This window comes from Panthera leo, chromosome B4 (assembly GCF_018350215.1).
Source record: "Panthera leo isolate Ple1 chromosome B4, P.leo_Ple1_pat1.1, whole genome shotgun sequence".
Classification (NCBI taxonomy): Eukaryota; Metazoa; Chordata; class Mammalia; order Carnivora; family Felidae; genus Panthera; species Panthera leo.
Genome location: NC_056685.1, coordinates 83,354,258 through 83,379,672, shown reverse-complemented (window position 1 = coordinate 83,379,672; position 25,415 = coordinate 83,354,258). Strand labels below are relative to the sequence as shown.

The 25,415-nt window shown below is 43.2% G+C and overlaps 2 protein-coding genes across 28 annotated transcripts in view; one reads left to right on the top strand and one right to left on the bottom strand.

Annotated features, from left to right (window-relative positions):
- Window positions 1-1,175: 1,175 nt before the first annotated feature.
- INHBC (inhibin subunit beta C) lies at window positions 1,176-9,244 on the bottom strand. Its single transcript, XM_042944624.1, has 2 exons — window positions 8,932-9,244; window positions 1,176-1,924 (listed from the first exon to the last, which is right to left on the bottom strand). The coding sequence occupies exons 1-2, from the start codon at window positions 9,242-9,244 to the stop codon at window positions 1,176-1,178; spliced, it is 1,062 nt and encodes a 353-aa protein (XP_042800558.1).
- A 2,798-nt stretch (window positions 9,245-12,042) lies between these two features.
- Window positions 12,043-25,415, top strand: part of R3HDM2 (R3H domain containing 2) — a 162,208-nt gene continuing 148,835 nt past the window's right edge. For 8 of the 27 annotated variants that reach the window (XM_042946943.1, XM_042946963.1, XM_042946961.1 and 5 more), the window contains exon 1: window positions 12,045-12,126. The gene's annotated coding sequence lies outside the window, so the exon portion shown is untranslated. Of the gene's footprint in view, window positions 12,127-25,415 lie in introns of all 27 variants that reach the window. The other 19 variants (XM_042946941.1, XM_042946944.1, XM_042946953.1 and 16 more) reach the window with 4 other exon arrangements.

Below are 25,415 nucleotides of genomic sequence, written 5' to 3'. Positions count from 1 at the left end.
GCACAGAGACCAGCAAAGGTGGTTCTGGGAGGGGGGGAGGAGGGGGCCTAAGGAAGAAGACGAGGCAGCCTGGGGAAGGAAGAGGCATGAAGTATGGGATAGACACAACAGCTCAGCCCTGAGGAGCCTGTGTGTGAGAAAGAGTAGAAGTGCACAAGGCAGGCAAACTCTGTGTCATCCTTGGTGTCAGCCAGGGTCTCAGCAGGAGACAAAAGAACTATTCAGCTGTCTGCGTTTGTATCACGAAGGAGACTTAATAAAGAACTTATTTACAGAGGCAGGGTTAAGGGAACCAAGGAGGGATGTTGAAGCTCCCCGGGACTAGCAAGCCCCTAGTGCAGAAGCAGTAATATCAGAACCTAGGCAGAGCTGGGGCCAGTGGCGAGCCAGACAGGAGTTGTAGGGACAGGCCGCAGCTACAGTCACACAGATCCATGGCAACTAGAAAGAGGAAACAGGAGTAAGAAATACCCTGACCTCTATCACCTCCTATCCTTTGATCTCCTGCTTGTGTCTCCCCTTAGTCAAATTCAGCAGGAAGCCAGAGGCCAAAGGAGCTCAGGTGAGTCAGCCCCTAAGGTCATAGAACAGGGAAAAGAATGAATAAGGATGTGCCAAGAGAGCCTTAGCAGACCAGCAAGGCAAATAAGAAAGGGGCTCAAGATACAGAGAAGAGTAAACCTCACTTTGGAAAACAGTGATCTAATCCCCAGTGAATCCAAGGAAGGGGCTCTCTGGTAATCCAGAAAATCGGGGAAGGGGCTTGGTCAGCTCATCCTGGAGTGACAGCCATCAAGCGGGAAGAGGGGGAAGTATTGTGGATTATGGGATGGATTAAGGGTAGGCTACGGGTATCTCTGCCTAGGAACTAGATGTCACTGCCAATGGCTACAGGTGGATCAGAGTCCCTGGGGTGGCAGTTGAGCCTGTGGGGCTTGCTGGATAGACTAAGCTTGAGGAGAGAGACTGGTGGTCATGAAGATGGTAAAGTGACTCTCTTTGGATGAAGATCTCCTCAAGTCACAGTTGGCATAATTTCCATCAGTTGCTCAGGAAGAGGGAGCCCTCCTTCTGGACAGAGACAGTAATGGGGCCATCTCTTCCTCTCAAGGAAGGGTACTTCCGGGAGGGCATGCTTGCCTACCCCACCTTGGGCTGTCCATACCACACACGGACTAACTGCACCCACAGGCCTCTACCACCATGTCAGGTATGTCAGTCTTGACAATGTTGCTGTCCCTGTCATAGTAGAGCAGAGATAGGGGGCGCCGGGCCGTGGGCACACAGCATGAACCCCCTCCGGCGGTGCCCGCCGCTGTGTTGGCCTTGAGAAGATTGAGCACCGCAGTGTGAAAGGAGGCAGCAATGCCAGGCATGCCTGCCACATGCAGTGGGCACTGCCCTGTGCAGAAGTTCATCGCATAGCCCTCAGGCTGGATGATCCAGTCGTGCCAGCCAATCTCACGGAAGTCCACAAAGAACTCTCGTCGGCAGCACATCCTTGACCCACCCTGGCAGTCGATGCCTCGCCGGTGAAGCCGGTGCTTGCCCCCAACTTTCACCTTGGCTGCCACAAAAGGTCTGTGGGCAGCCCCACCCAGTATGACCGAGCTCTGGGATCCTTGGCCTTCAGGTACCAGCTCCAGGGTCAAGTGCCCTTGGCTGAAGGCAGCCTGAGCTTCAGGCCCCAAGAAGAGCCGGTGCCAGCCACTGGCATCCACCTCCAGCAGTTGCTGAGTGGCCCAGGTGAGGTTGGTGTCATGTGAGCCTGGCACAAAGATCCTCAGCTTCAAAGGTAAGGTGATGGTATTGGGAGGGAGCTGTACAAAGAACATGATGCTGGCCTGCTGGATCTCCATGGCATTGGCAGTTCTATCAGAGGAGAAGTGGAAGTCAAGACGAGTCTGGTTGATGTTGGAAAAGCCTGTGGACACAAGAACCCCCAGTCACTATGGTCTTCTGAGTGTCAGTTCTACCTCTTTACTCTCAGCATGCTTGAACTCCCTGCAGTACTTGGCATTGTTGACCACCCCTTCTTTATTGAAAATCTTTTCTCTCTTGGCTTCTGTGACACAACTCTTATGAGTCTTCCTTGATTTTCTTTGCTGGCTTTTTTTTTTTTCTCTGACCATCTGTTCAATGCAAGAGTTCTCCATAGTTTGTCTTTGGCCTTCACTTCCTTTTACTCTACACTGAAGAGAGTTCTTACCCACATTCATGGTCAGCCAACACAATTTTTATGCTGGTGAGTCTCATATCTGGATGTCTAGTCTAGACCATTTTGCACCTCTGGACTAGATATATGGACTTGGGAATCAACGGGGTGCCTGGATGGCTCAGTCGATTGAGTGTCCAACTTGGCTCAGGTCATGATCTAATGATTCATGGGTTTGAGCCTCACATCGGGCTCTCTGCTGTCAGTGTGGAGCCTGCTTTGGATCCTCTGTCTCCCTCTCTCTCTCCCCCTCCCCACTTTCTCTCTCTAGAGCTCTCTCTCAAAAAAAAAAAAAAAAGATTTGGGAATCAACAACCTTCAGGTTTAAACTTCTAACTGTTTAATTTTGCCACATGAATGTCCTGCCAGCACATTAAAATAAAAAATTTCCCAAATGGAAATCTCTCTTTTCCTTCCTATATACCCCTCTTTCTGTCTTAGAATTGGTGGCACCACTACCCTCCTTATCACCTCTAGAAACCATATCCAGTCCCTCACCACAATGATTCTATGTATTTCTTCCTATCGCTATTACTCTTGTCCAATTTTCTCTCTTCATCCCTTACCTGACCTCCTGGAACACCTTAATTGGGTTTCTGTTCCCTCCACTCCACTGAAACTGCTCTTGTCAGGATCACCAACACTTTCTACACTGCCAAATCCAATGGTTTCATCTCTTTATATTCATCTTATTTGACCTTTAAGCAGTGTTTGACACACTTAATCATTCCCTCCCTCTTGAAATATTTCCTTCTCTTGGTTTTTGTGACTCTGGCCACTCTATCTTGGTCTCTTACTGACAGCTCCTCTTCCTCTCCCTGACCTCTCAATGTTGAAGGTCCTGAGCTCTCTTCTCTATCTATATTCTTTCCCAGAATAATCTCATCAATTCCCGTGGCTTTCTATTCCATCTGTATGCTGATGACTCCCAAATATATATCCCTGGCCCTGACCTCTCCCTGATCCTCAGGTTTGTATATCCAGCTGCTGATCTGATATTCTATTTGGATATCCAATGATATCTCAAACTCTTCATGTTCAAAGATAAACTCTAGATTTATCCTACCCCAACCCAAACCTATTCCTTCTCCAATCTTATTCTCTATAAATGCATTGCTTGAGGCAAAACCTTGATTGCCCTCATCCCCTACTTTAAAACTATCTGCAAAATCTGACAGCTCCACCTCCAATTCATAATATAATTGCACTCATCCCCTTCTCCTCTACTACATATTAGTTCAACCCACCATCATCTTTCTCTTGAATTATGGCAATAGCTTCCCAGATGGTCCACTCTTGTCCGCCAAATCATTCTCCATATATCAGCCAGCGTGCATTTTATTACATAAATGGGATGATCTCCTTAGCTTAAGGACCCTTCAAAGGCTTCCCATTGCTATTTGAATAAACTAAACCTCTTAGCACAAAAAAACTTGTATGATTAGGCACTCTGCCATTTAACGACTATATTCTACCTATACTGTCTCTTTTCTGTTCCATGAACTCACCAAACATGGATTCACCTCATGGTCTCAGCACGTGCTGTTTCCTCTGTCTGGAATGTCTTTCCAAGATCTCTGAAGGACTGGCTTCTTTTTGGCATTCAGCTCAAATGTCTCCTTCTCAGAGAGGCTTTTCTGACTAACATATCTAAAGCAGCCTTCAACAATATGACCATTTCTCTAATACATCGTCCTGCTTAACTGTCTTTATAGCTACTACCACTCTCTGTAGTCATTTTTGTTTTTTGTTCATATGTTTACTATGTACTTCTCCTCCTCTTCTCTCCTCCTCCCTGCCCCGCCATCTAGAATGTAAACTCCATGAAGGTGGAGATTGTGCCTCTACGGTTCACCATTCTCTGTAGTATCTAGTACATAATAGGCACTCAAAACATGATTGTTAAATGAAAATAAAGTTCAACTAGGCTTTGTGTGAATTGGAAAGTCAGGAATAAGGTTGTTCTCGACAGCTCTCAAAGCCAACATGACATCTCTCATCTCCATCTCTCTAAGTAAGTCTACTCCATTCCTCTCTCCCTGTGGATCTACTTCTGCTCCTTTGTCAGTTTCCTCAGGTCCTAAAATGGTGGCCCCAGCTCCCGAATCTACAGAATCTTTTACTCAGCTCCTCTTAGCTAAGAGACATGATCTTCTAGTGTGCCCCAATTCCCAAATCCTAGATGAAGAGTCTGAGGGGCTCAACTAATCTTGCTATGTCACTAAGCATCCTCCCATTAAAATCTCTTAATTTACCCTAGTTAAAGCAGGCAGACACATAACCAGTAGGGGCTATGGTAGGCTATTACACCGTTGGCCCCCAATGAACAACACCTCCCAAAATTCATGGCTTGGTGCAGTTCCTTTCCACATTAAGTCTGGGCATGGCTGTGTGACCTGATTTGGCCAATGAGACATAGGCAAGCACACAGTTCAAGCAGAAACTTGGTAAGTGCTTACACAATGATGCTTTGCCCTTTTGGAGGCCAGCCACCAGGCTTTAAATAAACTTGGGCTAGACTACTGAATAATGAGAGACTTTGAGGATCAGACACCATCTTAGATGTTCCTGTCCCATCCGAGCTCCTGACTGAATGCAGTTGCTTCAGTGACCTTACCTACTCCTCAAATGGAGATGAAGAGCTGTCCAGATAAGCCCAGTCAAACCACACGATCAACAGCAATGTTGACTTTTTTGGTTTAAGCCTCTATGTTTGGGCTGATTAGTTGTATTAAGAGATAACTGAAACAGAAATTTGTTACAGAAGTAGGGTGCTCCATAACAAAGACCCAAAATATGTAGTGTTGGCTTTGGGACTGGGTGGCAGGGAGACGTTGGGAGGATGGTGAGGAGACTGTTAGCAAAGGTAGGAAGAACAGTGAGGAAATTGCCACTGGAAGCTGGAGAAAGGGGAACCTGTGTTATGTATTGGCTATCATCTGTGGTAACTTGGAAGCTAGAAATGGTATCTAACAAAGTTGTGAATTTAGCTAAAGATATTTCCAGGCAGAATGCTGGAAGTGCCAATTGGCTTATTTTAGCTGCCTATGAGAAGGCATTTCAGGAGTGACATGAACTAAAAAAGGAACTGTTCAATTTTCAAGCAGAATTTAGAGAAAATATTTCCAACAGGACTTGCTAGATTGAACAATAAGATATTTTTCCATTCCTCACCTCTCTGTCTGGCAAAAGGTTCTCAAAGTAAGAAATGGTCTCAGGGTAAAAATCAAATCCAGGGCATTGCCAGCAAAACATGGTCTCCGAGTGAAGATCAAAACATTTAAAAAAGGGTCAGCTGTAAGAGCCTTTGTTAAGATCTAACACCTTTGTTAAAATCTAAAATTTAAGATGATGTTCTGTAGATCCTCTCAACTAGACAAAAGGGCTTCGAAGGATCTTGAGTGTTGACCCACAATATCCCGCCTTGTAACCTAAAGAGGGGTCTGTCCTGATAAAGTTGAGTGTCTTTTGTCTAATCGAGTAGACTACAATTCATTATTTAGAAGACTCACAGGGTTTTACAGATAATTTTAGTAGTGAAAGCAGCACCAGTTTGGACTAAAAGGGACAGAGATGATTCAAAATGAAAAGATGTCTCTGGGCCCCCAACCTCTTTGGGCAGGAAGCAAGCTGAGAAAACTTCTCAGCTGCAGACACAGGTCATTTCCTATGTAAAAGGAAAGACATCTCAGAGGGTGGAGCCAAGGGCTGAGACAGTAGATCTAGAAGCCAAGGAGAGCACTGATGGGCTCTCCTTAAGAGGAGAGGAAATTCTTAGCAAGGAGCAAGACCCAGCCCTAACCAAGAGAATTCTGGATTTGGGGTAGACCGAGATATGTGCCTGGCTGGATATCAGAACGTTCATGGATCAGTGACTGTTCTGTGTCCCCCACTCCCCTGTCTCCCATATTGAAGACGAGTATCTATTATGGTTATCCTGTCCCTGTGTCAGCATTGCATGTTAGGTGTGTGGCAGGCAGATAACTTGTATTTTAGGTCACAGGCAGTGGTGTGCTGGTAAATGTTTAACAACTGGATTCCGGAGGGAACTAAACCCTGATTTGTAATGTTTGCCAATTTCTGTGGTATAAATTCTCCCACCACGGCTGATTTCAAACTATTAACATGACAACCCTAGATGCGGAGTTGGGAGATGTTTGTAATTTGTTCTCGCGAGCCAGTAGGAGGCAGTTCCAGGACATCACTGAACACCCCTACTCCAGTTTCTCCAGAGCCCCAAGCTCTCTCTTCCTATCTCCACCAAGAGCAACACTCAGATCTTGCTTTCACACTGTAGTGTAGATGATAGCTTAAATTGGAATAAAAACTTCAAGGTAACATATTGAAATGAAAAAGGTAGAACCCAGGTATCAGTCATTCTCACTTCCAAATGTCATCTCAGATCAGGCCCCCTTGGGCCTGAATGTTGTACTCATTCATTGATTAGCTAATATGTGGAAAGTATATAGACTTTGAAGTCAGAGAGAACCGTGTTTGAATTCTGCCCCCTGCAAACTGTATGACCTTGGCCATGTAAATGATCTTCTTTGAGTGTCAGTTCTGCTTTCAGAAGATGGAAATAATAAAGTCTACTGTAAATGAGATGAGGCAGGCACACTAAATACCTGGTAGCTGACATTATTATCACAATGTTGCCAGGAACTGGTGTCAGGGATACAGAGGTAAAACAAACAAACAAACAAAACAAAACAAAACAAAACAAAACAAAACACCAAACAGGATCTTGGTGTTCAAGGGAGCCATGGTTCGTTGTTATCTATCTTGTGCTCATCCACTCCGAGCTACTTTTCAACTCCAAATGCAGTTTACTCCTTCAGACTTTTACTCTCCATTTACTGTGTTTACCATTCTCTACCCATTGAAGTCAAACTTATTCTACAATGCCAGTCCATTTGCAATCTTCTTTTGAAAGCCTTCCCTCTCTCGCTAGGACCCAATGAATAACCCCTGCCCCAGCAAGCTCTGTGCCCTCCTCTAGCATTATTTCATTCTGCCTTACTTTCTAATTAATTTATTCCCAGCAGCAACTAAACCCCTCATGCACAGGAGCTGAGTTTTCGATTTCTTGCTCTTTCCCACCTTAACCTTCTAAGAACATTACCTGTGTTTCTTCATTTAATTCTCTCAACTATCCTCTCATTATCCCCATTTTATACGTGAGAAAACTATTAACAACCGAGGTCACAGAGTAATAAGCAGCAGAGCAGGGATTTGAACCCAGGTTTATCTGGCTCCAGTTTGTGTTCTTAATCACTGCAGAAATCCCCTTTTGAATTAGAATAGGGTCTTATGCATCATTGATGATTCTACACTGTGGTCAAGCTGACTTATAGCATGGTTTGGTTGTTTAACGCAACCAATGTTTACTGATCATCTACTGTGTTCACGAGAGGCAGAGTAGTGTGGTGGTCAAGGTCATGGGTTCCAGAGCTAGGCTGTCTGGCTCCACCACTTACCAGTCATAGGACCTTGAGAAGTTACTCAACCTTTTTTTTTTTTTTTTAAGTAAGCTCTACACCCAACGTGGGGCTCAAACTCATGACCCTGAGATCAAGAGTCGCATGTTCTACGGACTGAGCCAGCCAGGTGCCCCAATTACTCAACATCTTTGTGCTTCAGTTTCAGTATCTTTAAAATGAGGATAACAGTAGTACTTGCCTCACTGGGTTGTTGTGAGGATCTTAAGGAGTCAGTGTGTGTAAAAGGCTTAGAATCAAGTAAACATCATACAAGTGTTAGTTATTTCTACTATACACTACCTTCTGGTGATAACGCGAAGAATAAATGACAGTTCTTGATCTCAAGGGATTGACATTTATGGGAAGACAGACTTCACAGAAAACCTGGAAACAGGCAATTCCACACAGAGTTCAGGTTCAGGGTGAGGGTATGGGAACCACGGGAGAGGGAGCCCATCACCTTCAGGTCAGGGTGGGTTTTTGAGGATGGGAGCGCTGGGTCTTGAAGGGACAGGGGAGTAGGTGCTGACCAGGGGAAAGGGGCCAGGAGTGGGCAGGATCTTCCAGACCTCAGAAAGAGCTTGCAAGAGGCTCAGAGGCCAAAGACATCACTTTGTGTTCTGTTTCTAGGGTCCTGTCTCCAAATTCTCGACCTTCTCTCTAACTACGCACTAAATTCTCCAACTCCTCTTCCCTCTCTGGGGGTAACCCTCCTTTCTCCTCTACCTTTTACCCACCTTTCTGAATTCCATTTTGACCCTGTTCTGATGTGAGGACCCAAGGTATTAAGACGAGAGAACAGGAATAGGTTGGAGGGGTATTGTAGTCCCAGTGTTCTACTGTTTCCCTTTTTACTAAAATGAGGCATCTGGGGGATGGGGAGAACAGAGAAAGGACAGACTCCCCAGATCCCAGCCTCAGGGGCCAGGCCAAGGACGTAGATTAGCTCACACCACAGCCTGTGGAAGTTTGTGGGAGCCAGAGGACATGAAGACAGGCGGTCCCCAAAGAAGTGAATTCTACCCACTTCCCAGCTGCCCATTGGTGAAGTCTAAATAAGAGAGAGCAGGAGGTAGGGTGGGGAGAGGTGAAAGCCTGGGATTAGGAGATTATAGGCCATGGGAAGCAAGAGTGGGATGGTTTGGGGGAGGGGGACAGGGGTTAGGCTGGGAGGAGACGTTTCCTTTCCCCAAAAGGTCAGGTGGTTTGGGGAAGATCTATAGCATAGGAACCCACCTGTGTCGGCAAAGCTGATGATCTCATATTCCTGTTCCCTGTCAGCCTCCAGAAGCGTCCCCTGGGGAGGCCCATGGAGGTGCTGTAGCACAGTCCTCAGAGCAGCTCTGGACACAGGCCGGCTCAGTGTTGGGCGCTGGCTGAGGCGTAGCTTGTCCAAGATGCTTCTCTTGGCCAGGTCAAGAAGCAGCTCCCGCTGGCGATCCAAGTCCAAGGCGGGTCCTCCACATGCCAGACACTGACTGTCAGCTCTGGGAATGGCCGCTGTAGCCGGAGCCAGGAGGAGGAAGGCCAGGAGCAATGAGGAGATCATTGCTGGGGGAGGGCCTCTTTGAGTGATACAGCTGAGGCAGAGCTGTAAAACCGGGGCTCAGGGTCTCAACAGCTGTGGTCTCAACTCCAACCTGGCCACTGGGGGCCCTGGAAGGAGAGTGTGTCCAGCTGGCATGACTCCTTGTTGCAGGGGATACAGCAGCCAAACATCTGACTTGGGAGATGAAGCCAATTACAGGTAGAACTTGGCAGGAGCCTCGAACACATAGTCAGTGAAAGTACAGAGTGGGGGATGTGAGGGGAGGTTGGTTTGTTTGGGGAAAGAAATGTCCCCGGGCCAATGTTGGGAGACAGTGGGTTACCCAAGTAAGCTGCCAGGCCTGGGGACAAAGGTTAGAGATGAAATTCCTCTTCAGATCAATAGCCTTGTTGGGAAGCCTGGAGGAAAAGGGAGAGATGAGAGGTTTTTAGGCTGAGTGTTAAAGGGTGACTGACTCTCAAACAAGAGGGGTCATTGGCATGACACTTCCTGTCACTATCGTGGGGATAATTGAGAATTATATTTTCCTTTGCCTGGTCCTTCTCAAAGCCCCATGCCCCTTTTCTCCCTCCCTGAGGTTCATAATGCAGAATCCTTTGTTAGTCCTTCCCACCCCTATCCCGTTAGGTTTTACCCAGCTGGGATCCAGATTAGCCAGTATGAAGGTTAAGGCAAAGGAGGGGAAGTGTTCCAGCCAGGTCTTCTGTGTCCTCAGTGGGAAGTCTGAAGGTGGGAATGGGGCTTGAGTGCTAGATTTACTCACCTTTTGGGGATTTGTCTGTTTAGGAAGAGAAATTTTGAGATTTCTCAGAATCCCCGGTCCTCCAAAGGGCCTGACCAGTGGCTCTCCAGGGAAGGGCCTGTGCCCCCACAGCAGGGATTTACCTGGCAGGAATGGTGGGTAGAGTTAGGAAGAGAGATTTTTTTAAAAACTAGATGACCTTGGTCAAAATTCTATCTCTTCCTTTTATTAGTGGCGTGACTCTGGGCAAGTTTCTTGACTTCTCTTGCTTTAGTTTTTTCATTACAGAAGTGGGAAAAATGGTTACCCATGATACCAAAATCCGAAAAAACCCATAATCCTTTTTTTTTTTTTTTTGATAACTCATATGGTGACTAAGTCTGACCTGAACACAGGGGAGGTTATCTATGATCTTTTTAAAAAGTGTACTGAGACTATTTATACATTTTTACTCCAAAAATATTAATTGATTCTGGGATCCTACTCCTAGGGGTGTTGTGTAATATATAGCATATGTATCATTTTACCCTTTTAAAACTTGAAATTTTCTGAATTCTGAAACATGTCTGGCCCAATAGATTTTGAATACAGGATTATAGATCTGTAATGATTATCTCAGAGCCTTGAGATTTAAACAATTTTGTAAAAACACTTACACTGGCTGTCACATAGCAAGTGCTTAATAAAAGTTTATTATTTCTGCTATGTAGGTTTGTTTGTGGACCAGAGTAACCTGTGCCTCTAGATGTGCTGAAGAAATTCTGCCACTATTAGCCCTTCTGGACTCTTCTTTCCTAGAAGCCATGCCCCCAATCACCATCTGCAGTGCAGTAACTTTTCAAGTCATATCTGTTGCTTACCATTATATTACTAGCATTGCACATAGTGCCTGATCTGTGATATAGGTGTTTAAAGGTGTGGAAATTCCCTCCCCCCAAGTTTTATTGAGAGATAATTGCTACGCATCACTGTATATGTTTAAGGCACACCGCATATAACTTCTCTGTAGCTTACTCAATCTCCCTCACCTCTAAGAGCTAATTGCTCCTTCTGGCGCCTCCATAGCACATTGAACATATCTCTATAGCACATACATGGCACTGTAATTATTTGATTATTATTCTTTTTGCCTACTGCAGTTCTTGTGACATAGTAAATATTTAATGGTCGAATTCTATCACCGTAAGACTACAATGCTTCTCGGAGGGAATTGGTCAGTAAATGATCCAAATACATCTAATCAATAACTAAATTGATTTGCCTAGAACAGACAGAATGGGGGAGGTTGCAACTTCAAATGACTCTTAAGGAAAAGAACTCTATCTTGAAAGGAGGTGGTAAGTGATTTTAATAGGACGGACTTAAAACTGCTTTTACGTAGAGTTACATTTTTACATCTGGAAAAAATGGACATTCACCTACTACATCTTCGTCCATTTATACCATAAACATTTATTGCGCATATTGGGTGCAAGATTTACTGTCCTAAGTGAAAGGCTATTTTGACAGTGCTCTGTACACTTAAATTACTTTACAGTAATTAGTATTATGTTTTAATCTTGGGTGAATCTGACAGGCTTGATGGATTTAAGGTGGACTGAGGATCGCAGTGGATCTGGATTGCCGGCCTGAGACACAGGTAACGCGGAGAGAGCGACAGAGAGAGAGAGCGAGCGGACGTGTGTGCCGGGGAGGAGAACGCGAGGGCAGGCTGGGTGGGTGACCAGGTAGGGGGCGTCTGCAGCGGTGGAAAGAGGCACAGAGAAGCGGGGACGCGCGGGGCGCAGGACGCGCTGACGATTACGCTAGACGTGGTGACGTAGCGCGCAGGCCGCAGCGGGGGGCGGACTCTGGGCCTTTCTTCCCCTTCTGATTTTCCCCCTCCCCCCTTTTCTCCCTTTCCGGGTTTGGTTCCCCCCTTTTCTCCCCCTCTCCCCCTTCCTTCCCAAGCCCCTTTCCCCTCCCCCGCCCCAGTCCCCCCTGCTCCCCCGCCCCGGGCCCCGGGGAAACCCCCGCCGAGAAGAGCCCGCCCCCAGAAGCGCGCCGCCGCCGGCCGTCGGGGCCGAGCCGCAGCCGAGCGGCCGTGGGCCCGGGCGGCGGGCGGAGACGCGGGCGCCCTCCCTGCTACGGCCCGCGTGAGGTGAGGCCACCTCCCGGCCGAGGGGGCGGGCGGCGCGGGCTGCCCGTGGGGAGGGGGCGTGGCGGCCGCGCGGGCTGGCGGGCGGAGGCCCCTGGCCTGGGTTCCCCGCGCTGGAGCTATCCGGGCCTGGGGGCGGTGGGTCAAGGCCGGAACCCACCGTGAAGGACGGCCCTGAGGCCCGAGACGCCCCGAGTGTGCGCGGGGAGCCCAGGCGAGAAGCGGAGGAGTGGGGGGCGCGGGGAGGGCGGGGGGCTGGCGCCACCTGTGGCCTGTGCGGTGGGAGCTAAAAACTGTTGCGCCCTTGTAGTGCCTTGGGGTGACTAGCTCCATGTGTTTCTTGGGTCTCCGTTTTCCTTCGAGCGTTGGAAAAATGGGAGGGAAAGGTGTTGGAGCGTTTCGAATCATGCTGGTGTCCGAGTTGTTGGAGGACTGGGCTCCGACTAGGAACATACAGGGAGATGTTTCTGGAGCTTAAAAGTTGGGCCTACATTAGGCTCATAACTCACCCTTGAGCTTTTTAAAACTCTTCCTGATTTTGGTAACTCCACAGAGTATTCATTCAATGAATCGTTCTTGGATGAGGATGAGACATGTTTTCCAGGTTTATTGAGGAATAATTGACATACATTATTGTGTATGTTTAAGACACACAACATTATGGTTTGATTTACGTGTATTGTGAAATGACTATCGAAATAGGTTCAGCCAACATCCATCATCTCGTATAGATACGATAAAAAGAAAAAGATAAAAAGTGTTCCTTGTGATGAGAACTCAGGATTTACTCTATTAACAACTTTCCTGTATATCTCATAGAAGTGGGAACCATAGTCTTCAGGTACATTACATCCCTAGTACTTGAGTATCTTATAACTGAAAATTTGTGCCTTTTGATCACCTTCCTAGAATTCCTCCTCATCGTACTCTCTGCTTCTGGTAACCCACAAGTCTGATCTCTTTTTCGATGACTTTGGTGTGTGTGTGTTTAATTCTACATATAAGTGATATCATACAGTATTTGTCTTTGATTTTAAGTGCCTTCCAGGTCTACCCATGTTGTCACTTATTTTTTATGGCCGACTAATATTTCCATTATATATATATATATATATATATATATATATATATATATGTATATATCACCCAACTTTATTCATCCATCCGTGGACACTTAAGTTGTTGGTGTGGGAAAATTTAAATTCAGATCCCAGTTGGATGAATGTTCTTGTATACATTTTTTTCAAATAGACTTAACTGAAATTGAGAAGCCTGAATCCTGTCTGATGGTGGTAGGCAACATGGAGACTGAAGAAGGAGGTGACAGGTTCCACTTAAGGAGTGTCACACATTCCTAACATTTTATTGTATTTTTGGATAGTCAAATTGGCAAATTAATTGTTAGCGGATCCTCTTTCTTTCTCATGTATTTTTTCCATTTCCTTCTTCCAATATTTCCTTTTTTCTATCAAGACAAAAATGATTTAAATTGGGGTGCAAAGTAGTAGGTTAGTTAATTCAGTTCACTTTTTAGTTGTGTTTTTCTTCCCTCATTGCTGATCCCAGAGGTTGAGAGGACAGAGAACCTGTGATGCCTGATGAACTGTTAGCAAAAGTTAAATTTCAGAGTTGCAGTTCCAGCTGTCTTTGTGTCCACTGTAAGATCTATATTGTAGATCTCCGCAATTTAAAGCAAAATTTTAAAAATTTACATATGTAAAAATAGGGTGTCTGATATTTTTTAATGGAAAAGAGTCTGAAGAGGAAATAGCTTCCTTGCTTTTCAGAATAAAAACCAAAGACTTTACAAATGTCTTTAAAGCCCTGGATCTGTAACCCTCTCCCCCCGACCCCCCTCCTGTGCTCTCCTGGCTGTTCTTGAGCACACCAGGCTCACTTCTGCCTCAGGGGCTATGCACTTACTCCCCAGATCTTCCTGGATTACTGTTTCTTTTTACAACTGCATTGCTTTGTCCCCTCACCTCCTTCAGGTCTTTATTCAACTGTCACTCAAACAGTGACATTTCCTTGGCTTGATAAATTGCAAAGCAACCCCCCCCCCCCCCACCATTTACATAACTCCTATCCCACTTCTCTGCTTTATTTTCCTCCTTACCACTTAGCAACCTATAACATAGTTTATGTTTGGTCCCCCCCGCTAGAAAGTAAACTTAATAAGGGTAGGTCATCTTGTTAATTGCTGTGTCCTCAGCACTTAGCATAGCACTTGACATGCATTGGGTGCTCAACAAGTCTCTCCTAGTCCTGAATTTCTGGTCATGATTGGTTGTCCTTGGAGGTGTGGAATTCATTTTCACTAGGATTTTGTGAGGTACTCCTTGGAAGAATTTGAGATCCTTTTTCTGTCATTTCTTGCCACATTTCTCAAGTCTTGTGCTTTCAGGTCATTGAATGAAAGCACTTCGAAGGCAGAGAGGATGGAGCCTGGGGGATTTTTGTATTGGTCCTAGAGGAAGATTGTCTCAGATTTCATGTGACTGGAATTTTTACCTGCTGTTTCAGGCTCTTCCCTTGATGTTTGTTCACTTTCCTGATCAGACAACTATCACTGTCCTTACCTCTTTGGCCTCAGGGTGCTGAACAGGCTGGTTCCCCTTTGAATTTTTCAGTAGACTGAAGATATTAATATTTATAGCATGGGTTGTATGGGTAATATTTTTCCCCCATTCATGTGGAGCCAGTTGAGCTCAAAAGCTAAGATACCTTTCTCTAGCAATGATGGAGTGGTCAGTTTCCGGGGAACATCGTATCCTTTTTTCCCACAAATCCTTTTTTTGGGGCATTTTTAGCAACTAAGTTCTGTATTAAGTCTGAAGATAAAAGGAGCAGGCCTCCTGAATTCTGTGGATTATCCCTCATTATTTTTTCCTTTCTCATTTCTTGATTGGTGCATTTGTTACCTTCTCTGGCTAGAGTGGCCTAGATGAGGTTTCTCTTTGGGGCAGTGCTGGCCACTTTTCTCCGGCTTAGGAAGGCAAAGGGGGTGAGATAGTGCTTTTAACACTTTGTGGGAAAGCTGGTGGCAAAGCCTAAAGTTTTTGCTTACATCTTTGCCAGGACATTGAAAGCTGCCAGGCCTATGAGAGAGCAGTTTGTGGTAGGGTGGAAGAACTGGGGATCTTTATCTATTGGACTGGATGAAGTTCTGATATGAATGTAAAGAATTAACAACATCAGAAGTATAATAGTAGTTCTTATTTTGTGAATGATTTCTGACGTAATCTAGGCAGATTGAGAAGCACTTCTACCAAACTTCTGTTGCCCCCCTTTAAATCCTTTTCGCAAAGTTTCTAGGAAGTCTTTGTGATACTCCAGAGATAACTTAAACATCTCTGTGCCATGTTGTCACCTCTTGCAGATAATACTGAGTACTGACAATGTTTCAGTGTTGATAATGGTTTGGTAATGGTTTCTGAATGACGCGGTGCTTATTCCTGTGCCACATCTCTTCATAACCCGAGGAAAGCTTTTAAGAAAAAGCACATTTTGAGGAAGGGATAGTAAGTGTTGCATTTTGGTTGCATGATCTCAGGAAATGCAGAGGAATTTTGTGAAACTGTGTGTGTGTGTGTTTTATTTTTTTTTATTATTTTTTTTTTTAATAATTTTTTTTTAATTTCTTTTTTTTAACATTTATTTATTTTTGAGACAGAGAGAGACAGAGCATGAATGGGGGAGGCACAGAGAGAGAGGGAGACACAGAATCGGAAGCAGGCTCCAGGCTCTGAGCCATCAGCCCAGAGCCCGATGCGGGGCTTGAACTCACGGACCGCGAAATCGTGACCTGAGCTGAAGTCAGACGCTCAACAGACTGAGCCACCCAGGGACCCCGTGTGTGTGTGTTTTAAAGGTTTTTCTTTGCCTCCTTGTAAGACTGGATAAGGGACTCTGAGTGTCCCTGTGTGGATTGTGCTGCCAACTTACAAGTAGGAAAAATAACTGGACTCATGGCTTGAATGTGTGTGCATGAATACAGTTGGTGGGTCTAATTTTAGAGACCTTCTTCATACACAGTGGCTTCAGTATTTTCCTCCAGCTGTATCCTTCTTACTCTCTGTGTAGAAAACATTTCTGTTACTAGTCTTTTAGTGGTTGGTTAACTTTTGTTCTTACCATGATTGCTGGTTTGGCAGTGTAGCAGGTGTTCCATCTTTCCAATGAAGTTACTCTGTCCATTCCTTCCTAACTTTGAGTTTATCTCTGAAAACAGAGATGGAAAAGATATCTTAACCTTGATCAGTTTTAACTCCTTTTTGAGTTCCTTTAGATTTCCTTAGCATATATCTGCTTTCTCCAACACTTAAAATTGATATTGAAATCTCTCTTAATTACAATAGTCTGTGGTGATTTCATCATTTTTCACTTGGGAGGTATGAAAGGCTAGATTCTGGTATGCTTCTTAATTGCAGGTGTCCTTGCTACTTTTCAGCAGGCAGGGTCTCTTATGAGTTGGTCATTGGTTTGAGCCTATACTGGGAAAGCGATTTCAGCTTTCTAGTTTTGACAGTAAGTTTCCCAGAGTGCTTTCCTGTGCTTAAAAAAAAAAAAAAAGAACTTACCAAATTGGGCACCCCAGCTAGAGATGAGAGAAAAGGTGCAAAAGCCTCAGGTGGTTATGTCTCCCCATAGTCAAAACACTTTTGGTATCTTTAAAGGACTCATTCTGTTCCTGTTTGTTAACCACAGAAGCATCAAAAATCTTTCATTCCCTTTAATTACTTGCTTATTTGTCACACTCTGACTTTTCTAAATTGTCAAAGACTTCGATTTTTCCTGGGAAATAATTTGCAGGCGTTTTTGGGTATTTTCTTAGGGGGAAAAAATGAAGCTAAATTGTTAAATGTTCCTGTAAGTTCTCTTCTCTGAGATCAGTGTTCTGATTCTTCTATTTTTCCAAGATGTTAATAGTATATTTTACTGCCTCTTTTTTTTTTTTTTTTTTTTCCCTCATTGAAGATCTTTTGCAAGCAAGTAAAAACTATAGTTTGGTACCCATACAGTTACTCAGAGGTCCTGAAAGATTTCAGCTTAAGTCCTTATAGAGCTAGAAATGTAAGAATAAATGAAGTATTAGCAGGGTTTAAAAGAACTCATTTATTTCTCATAGGTATTTGTTGATTGTGAGTCAGTAGTGGAGAAATAAAAAGCTGGTCAAATTTTAGTCAATTCTATCTAGACCTTTTGGAGGTAATTTTGCTCCCATTATTTTATATATACTTGTCTAATGTACAGAATAGAGATAGACGGTTTTAACTTCATTAACTAGTTTCCTTTGCCACTTGGTCTGTTACCTTCCTTGTGTGGATGCTTTTGATATATTTCATGTTGATAACATTTGTGTTACAGTGTTTATTACTAATACTGATCAAAACCATATCTGCAAAGCACTTTTGTCTTTCCTAAAAGCTCATTGGACCTTAAAATGGTGGCAACATTTATATTAAAAGACTAAATTTTCCAAGTAATGTAGTTCATATTTTTTGTGGAGGCAGAGTTTTTGTTGCATATGTCTGCTGTAAGAATTTATGTATGATTTTGGTATGTGAGCAGCACTGTGGGCATTAGGTAATTCTTTGTCCCTTGGAGCACTGGGTGGATTAGAGTTGTAAAAGCTTCTGGGGCGCCTGAGTGGCTCAGTCTGTTAAGTGTCTGACTCTTGATTTCGGCTCAGATCATGATCTCACAGTTTGTGATATCAAGCCCCACATCAAGCTCTGTGCTGCCAGGGCGGAGCCTGCTTGGGATTCTCTCTCCCTCTCTCTCTGCCTCTTCCCCACTCATACTTGCTCTCTTTGCTCTCAAAATAAATAAACATTAAAAAAAAAAAAAAAAGATTTGTTAAAGCTTCTGTAAGCTTCCTAACAGAGAATTAGAGGAAAGTAATCAAGGCAGTGACAATCCAAACTTAATAATGAATGCATTTGAAATACATTTTCTCCCCATGCTCACAAATTGTTCCTTTTCCTTACTCTTCCTTTGTGATTCTGTGGGAAAAGGGAAGAAGAAATTGTAGGACAGTAACCAGCTGATAACATCCAGGAAACAGTGCGGTATGGATAGGTAGCAGGTGAATGTCTACCCACACAAGAAGTGCTCAACTAGTGTTTCTAATGCTCTTGGTGGAGGCAGTTCCCAGCAGCCATCAAAGATTTATGGGAAGAACATGGTAGACTTTGTTAAGTGTGATGGACCCCTTTTCATCCTTATTTTATTCCACTGTTCTGCAGCATTTGTCACTGTTGACCCCTCTCTTGAAATGTTTCAGTGACACTAATTTCTTTTCCAGTTGCATTCCTGGGTCTTTTGCTCCTGCCCATCCCTTAGTGTGTGTTTTCCTTAAGATTTCTGTTGTATTCTGCCTCTCTTCCTCTGGTTCTTAAACCTTAATGGCATAAATATCTCTTGGAGAATTTGTTAAGAATGTGGCTTACAGGGGCCACTGCGCTGGGTGGCTCAGTTGGTTAGGTGTCCTACTTTGGCTCAGGTCATGATCTCGCAGTTCGTGAGTTCAAGCCCCGCATCAGGCTCTGTGCTGTCAGCACAGAGCCCGGAACCTGCTTACGATTCTGTGTCTTCTTCTCTCTCTCTGCCCCTCCCATGCTTCAGCTCTGCCTCTCTCTCTCAAAAATAAATAATCATTACCAAAAAAATTTAAAAAAGAAAAAGAAAATGTCTTAAAAAAAAAAAAAAGAATGTGGCTTACAAAAGCCTTTATGATCTGGCCCCTGCTAGCTTCTCTGACCTACCTTGTACCACACTTTCCTGTTCTTCCTATGCTCCAGCCATAGTGGCTTTTTTCTGCCCCAGGGCCTTTGTACTTGTAATTCTTTTTGCCTGAACTACTGTTCGCCCAGATCTTCACCTGCCTTACTTCTCTACTCATTATTCAAGTCTCAGCTCAAATGCTTCTTCCTCCATAGACTTTCCCAGACTACCTTATCCAGAATAATTAATCTCCCCTTTTGTGCTTTAGCACATTCCTCTCTTTCATTATCTCCATAGCACTTACCACTATTTTAAATTATCTTGTTTGTTTTCTTGTCTGTAGTCTGGTTTACACCTAGAACTTAAACCCTATGAAAACAGGGATCTTATTTATATTCTAACTGCTATATTCCTAGTGCCTAGAATAGTCACTCAGTACACATTTATTGATTGAGTGAATGAATGAATGAATGAATGAAATGTAGATTCTTATGTCTTATCTCCAGAGATTTTGATTTAGTGGGCTTGGGATGAAGCCAAGGAATTTGTTATTTTTGTTTGTTTAAAAAAATTTTTTTTTAATGTTTATTTTTGAGGGGGGGGGAGGGGCAGAGAGAGAGGGAGACACAACTCCAAGCAGGCTCTGGGCTCTGTGCTGTCAGCACAGAGCCTGAAGCGAGGCTCGGACTCATGAACCACAAGGTCATGACCTGAGCTGAAGGGGGACACTTAACCTACTGAACCACCCAGGCACCCCTAAGGAATTTATACTTTAACAGAAATTCCAAGTGTTTCTGATGTCTCTGGTCAGTTGTCTTGGATGACATTTAGAAAAACCTTGCTGTACACAGTCAGTCAGTTTAATCCATCCTGATGGCTTCACTTGTGTCTGTTACTATAAGCTGCAACTTACGAGTCTATCTCCAGTTCTGATCCCTCCCCTGAACTCTGGGCCCATTTCTTCAGTGTTCTCTTGAACATCTCCACTTGATTGTCACCTAGCATCTCAGATTCAACATGACTAAAAAATAATTTTACCATGGAAATTTTTTCTTCAGAGTTCTTTTTTTTTTTCTGTTAATGATATCACTTAGGTGCATAAGCCAGAAACCTTGATGTTACACTCCAGTCCTTACTCTAACACTCAGTCATGATAAAGTTATGTAGACTTTTCTCCTCAGTCTGTCTTGAATCCTTCCATTTCTCTTCATCAACATTGCCACTTTATTAATTCAGGAGACCATCATCTCTCATCTGGATAACTGTGATGGGCCTTAACTGGCCTTCCTGTCCTAGCTCCTTCTGATCTTTCATTTAGTTCTGTACCCTTCAGCCAAAGAAAACTAAAATCTGTTTTCTGTTGCTTACAACCTTTTAGTATCTTCTTTTTGCTCCCAGTACAAAGGCTAGGCTTTTTTTTTTTTTTTTTTAAACCTGGGTGTTTTAACCTCATCTGCTGTATATTTTGCTGTAGTTCTTTGCTTTCAGGGTTAGGCATCAGTTACAGATGAATTACTTGTTCTTTCACCCTCCTCGTTCTCTCACCTTGCTGCCTTGGATATACTCCCCTGAATGCCTCTCTTCCCCCAAAACAACAAAAACAGAAACCATCACTGATTTAGGTATCATGTTCTGGAACCCTTTCAGGGCATCCTAAACCTCTCATTTTGTCTGCCTCTTTTGAACCAGTTTCTACAGAGCTGGGTTCCCCTTTGTCTTTACCTTAACCATATTTCTCTCTATATATCTCATTCTGAGTTTCTGCTCACACTGAAATTAAATTTGCTAGGATCGTGATCTCTACTGTGCCAAAAGAGCTCTCTAGAACATGTGATTTTTGTCTTATTCCTCTACTGACTATAAGGAAGAGAAGCAAAGAAAGAAACTAGATGATTTGAAGCATATGTTCTAGAGGTGTGTGTTCTAGATTGTGATTTTGCCAGTTGTTTTGCCTCTCCTAGCTAATATCGTAACCAAGAGAGATCATTGTTTGAGTCTTGATTTGGACCAGAGCTATACTAAGCCCAATAACTGAAATCCTGAACCAAAGTTTTGCTCTCATTGCTTGTACCATCAAAGATTTACCTTTCCTATTATCATAGTATCTTCAGACTTACATTATGTATACCCCTTTCCAATCTTCTTATTTTCCCTTCATAGTTATTTGGTTTAAAATTTATTCTTTGTGTTTTATCTCCATCCTATCAGTGTTTTTGGTTATGAAGTCAAAATAGGGATTTTTACTTGTAGTATTTTCCTTATATGGTAGTGCAGATCTTTTTGAATGAATGCGATGGCTGAAAAATTACATGTATTTGACCAGTGAGATAGTACTATTGAAAGAATACAGACTTGTTTGGTTTCTGTGTAGGCTTTATGAGAAGTAAAATCAGAGCCACTGCTTAAATGAATTTTTAACCCTGTTTGAAGTTCTCTGATGCTTTTCTGAGTTTAATCTCATTGATTCCACTGAATCAGTGTCTTTATATGTAGAATGGAGTTGATGGTCTGTATCCTTTAGGGTAGAGGAAAACTTTTGGAGGTGTCTCTTAAGGTTAAGTAAGTAATGCTTTTTGATGTATCTATTGATTTAAAATGTAAATGCTTGAGACTGACGCTGCATTTAATGGATTCTTAAGCTAGCTTCAATATTTTACTCACAGTTAGCTAGTAATATGGAAGAGGGACAAAGAAGTGTCTGCAGATATTAACGAGCACATTTTCCATGTAGCTGGTTGTATTTACACCCAGTGGCCATAGTAAGCAAGGATAGCCTACTTCACAGAAGGACAGTCTGTATTAAACACGATCAAATTACTAGTCTCTAAATATTGTTCTCCAACGCTGTTAAATAACACAACAGTATTGAAGTTAATATTGGCCAAGAGAAAATGGTGCTTTATTTCTGTGTGCTCTGTTTTCTTCCATTTTCTTCCTTTTTTTCTCTTTGGAATTAACATTGTTTTCATAATTGCTTTTCTCTCTTGGTTTCTTATAGGTTGGGAAATGGCAGTTGTCTTTTCAATTTAGTGGACTGGCTGGATCCAGGCATAGGATCTACTCAAATCCATAATGTGTTCTAGGCCATGAGGTTCTGTTTTCTCTGTTTCATCTTGTCCTTTATTGTTGACTTGTGTTTTGCTCAGTGCCCACAGTAAGGGCATTCTGCCACATCAGGACCCCTGAAAAGCTGATAGATTTTCAATGAAGAATGACAGGAACTCACTTGCTACTGTTTCGTTTTACCAACCCAGTTTTTTTCACTTAACACAGATACAGTCTTGTTATCTAACTGCTTAGGTGTGCTACAAGCCTATCATATAGCATTAGCTTAGAAATCAGAGAAACTGTCTGTTTATTATTAGTTTGTGTTTAAAATAAGTGGTGCCTATGTTTTTCTTCCTAGAATAGTTCTCTGTTGGAACATCTTCCCTTAGCTTCTGATCCTTCTGTATTTTTATAATAGAAGGAGGGATCTTCAAGTGAGGTTTATAGAACTGCTTCCAAAGTAATACCTAACATCAAGAAAATTTATGAAGAGACCAATACATTCATTCACTCAGATGTTTATTAAGTGCCTGTTTGTTAGATACTGTGTTATATGCCAAAGATACCAAAAAAAAAAAAAAAAAGTGACACTGCCCCTATCCTCAAGAAGCTCACGTTTTATTTATTTATTTATTTTTGAAAGTTTACTTATTTTATTTTGAGAGAGTGTGAGTGAGCAGAGGAAGGGTAGAGAGAGAGGGAGACAAAATATCCCAAGCAGGCTCTGCACTGCCAGCGCAAGCCCAATGCGGAGCTCAACCTCACGAACCATGAGATCATGACCTAAGCCAAAATCAAGAGTTGGGTGCTTAACCAGTTGAGCCTCCAGGTGCCTCAATTTTTTTAAATTGAAAAAAATTTTTATTTATTTTTTTTAATTAGAAAAAAAATTTTAAGTTTGTTTAATTTGTGAGAGAGAGAGAGCACTCACACTGGAGGGGGAAAGAGAGAAAATCCCAAGCAGGCTCTGCACTGTCAGTGTGGAGCCTGACATGGGGCTCAAACCCATGAACTGCAAGACCATGACTGGAACCAAAATCAAGAGTTGGACTCTTAACCGACTGAGCCATCCTGGCTCCCCAAATTAAAAAAAATTTTTTTTAAATATTTGTTGATTCATTTTGAGAGAGAGAGAGTGAGTGAACGAGCAGGGGAAGGGCAGAGAAAGAGGAAGGGAGAATCCCAAGCAGGCTCTGCACCATCAGCGTGGAGCCTGACGCAGGGCTCCATCTCATGAAACTGTGAGATTATGACCTGATCCAAAATCAAGAGTCAACCGCTTAACTGACTTAGCCACCCATGTGACCCGGAGCTCATGTTTTATTATAGATTCCAAAAAAAATACAGTTAACCCTTGAACAACATAGGGCACCCAGCCCCACACATGGTCAAAAATCCATCTATAACTTTCGACTCCCCAAAACTTAACTACTAATAGCTTGCTGTTTACTTGAAGCCTTACAAATAACATAGTCGATTAACACATATTTTGCATGTTATATGTATTATATACTGTATTCTTACGATGAAGCAAATTAGAGAAAATAAAATGTTATTAGTAAAATCATAAGGAAGAGAAAATACATTTATGGTACTGCACCATGTTTATTGAAAATATTCACATATAAGTGGGCCAGTGTAGTTCAAACCCGTGGTGTTCAAGGGTCAACTGTACATAAGCTGTAAAGTTACAAGTGTTACAAGATGGTGATAAAATGTAATAGGAAAGGAAGGAGGAGGGAAGGTTAACTCTAAGTGACAGGATCAGATTCAACTTTTTAGAGAAGGTAAAATTTGAATGGAGTCTCAATGGATTCTTTCATTTAACCAGCATATGGATAGCTACAATATTAGGTTCTAAGAGTATAAAAGAACAAAGAGCTTAGACAGGCCCATCCATGATAATGCAGCCTGATAGAACGCTGCGCTTAAAGGAATGTACAAGGTGCTTTGGAAGCACAATGGAGATCTGGAAAGACTTCCTGTCAGAAGGTAATGTTCCAGCTGAATCTTGAAGGACTGGTAAGAGTTAGCCAGGTGGAAAAGTATGTGGAAGAGAGTTTTGGGGAGGAACTGTGTGTATAAAGAGTGGAGGTATAAAGCAAAGCAGCATGATGCCTTTGACACACTGCAAGGAGCAGGATGTGCCTACACATGGGATGCTTGTGGGGATTAGAGAAGAGGCTAGTGAGGTAGGTAGGGGCCTGATCTTGAAGGCCTTCAATAAGCCAAAAAGTTTACATTTTGTCTTAAACTATGAAAACTATTGAAGGACTTTTTTTTTTTTTTTTTTTTTAAAGATCACTGTGACAATGTGGGAACTGGGTTGGAAAATAGACTGGAATCAGGGATCCAGTTTAAGGGTAGTCAAAATAGTCCAGGTTAGAAATAGGCCTAGGGGCACCTGGGTGGCTCAGTCGGTTGAGCGTCCAACCTCAGCTTAGGTCATGATCTCCTGGTCGTGGGTTTGAGCCCTGTGTCAGGCTCTGTGCTGACAGCTCGGAGCCTGGGGCCTGCTTTGGATTGTGTCTCCCTCTCTCTGCTCCTTCCCCACTCATGCTCTGTCTCTGTTTCTCCTAAAAAGAAAAAATAAAACATTAAAAAAAAGAAAAAGAAATAGGCTCCATAGTGGTTCTACAAGTACACAGGGATGAACAGATTGAAGAGCTATTTAGGAGGTAGAATCAGACTTGGAGGGTGTGTGTGTGTGTGTGTGTGTGTGTGTGTGTGTGTCCGTCCGCGCGCACGCATGCACGCTTGCATGCGCATGAGTGACCAAGCAAGAGAACCAGAATGAGAGAGAATGAATAGTGGTAATTAAGAGGGATGAGCTCTTGGATGACTCCTGGTTTTCTGGGTTCCATACCAGGGTGGATGGTGACATTATTTATGAGTTTAGGGAATACAGAAAGTTGTATGTCTAGAAATACAGGTAAATTTATTTTGGACTGGAAGGAAGTTAGGTGTACTGATTTGGAGTTGGAGAGAGAATTTGAGGCTGGAGAGACATTGTGAGTCAACTGTGTATATATGCTGCAGTTGAAGTGAAATGTTGGGTCATCTAAGGATCATGTTGAGACTGAAGAGCTGAACGCTGAGGAGAGAACCTTGGAGAACACTGACAGTTAAAGGTGTGACTGGTGGCAGCGGAGTCTTGGAGGAAAATTGTGGAGGTCAGGAGGTAAATGGAAAACCAATAAAATGTGTGTGATAGGACCTTAGAGAAGAGAGTTTGAAGGTGGAGGAAGGCGAAGTCATGTTAAGTGAGGTAGAAAGGTCAAGTATGATAAAGACAGAAAAGAACTTAATGGATTTGGCATTCAGGTCATTGGTGACATCAGTGAAAATAGGGTCACTGGAGTGATGAGAGCAGAGGCCAAATCGCATTGGATTGAGGAATAAATAGAAGGTGGGAAAATAAAGGCAAATAAGCCCTGTTTTTCAAGATGATTGCAGAGGGGTGGAGACAGAGAATAGTAGGGAACGTGGGGTTCAAGGAAGAGTTTTTTAAGATGACA

Coding starts and splice junctions, on each gene's coding strand:
- INHBC (XM_042944624.1), bottom strand. CDS start 9,244: ATGATCTCCTCATTGCTCCTGGCCTTCCTCCTCCTGGCTCCGGCTACA. Junction 1,925..8,931: donor CATCAGCTTTGCCGACACAG/GTGGGTTCCTAT, acceptor TTGTGTCCACAG/GCTTTTCCAACATCAACCAG.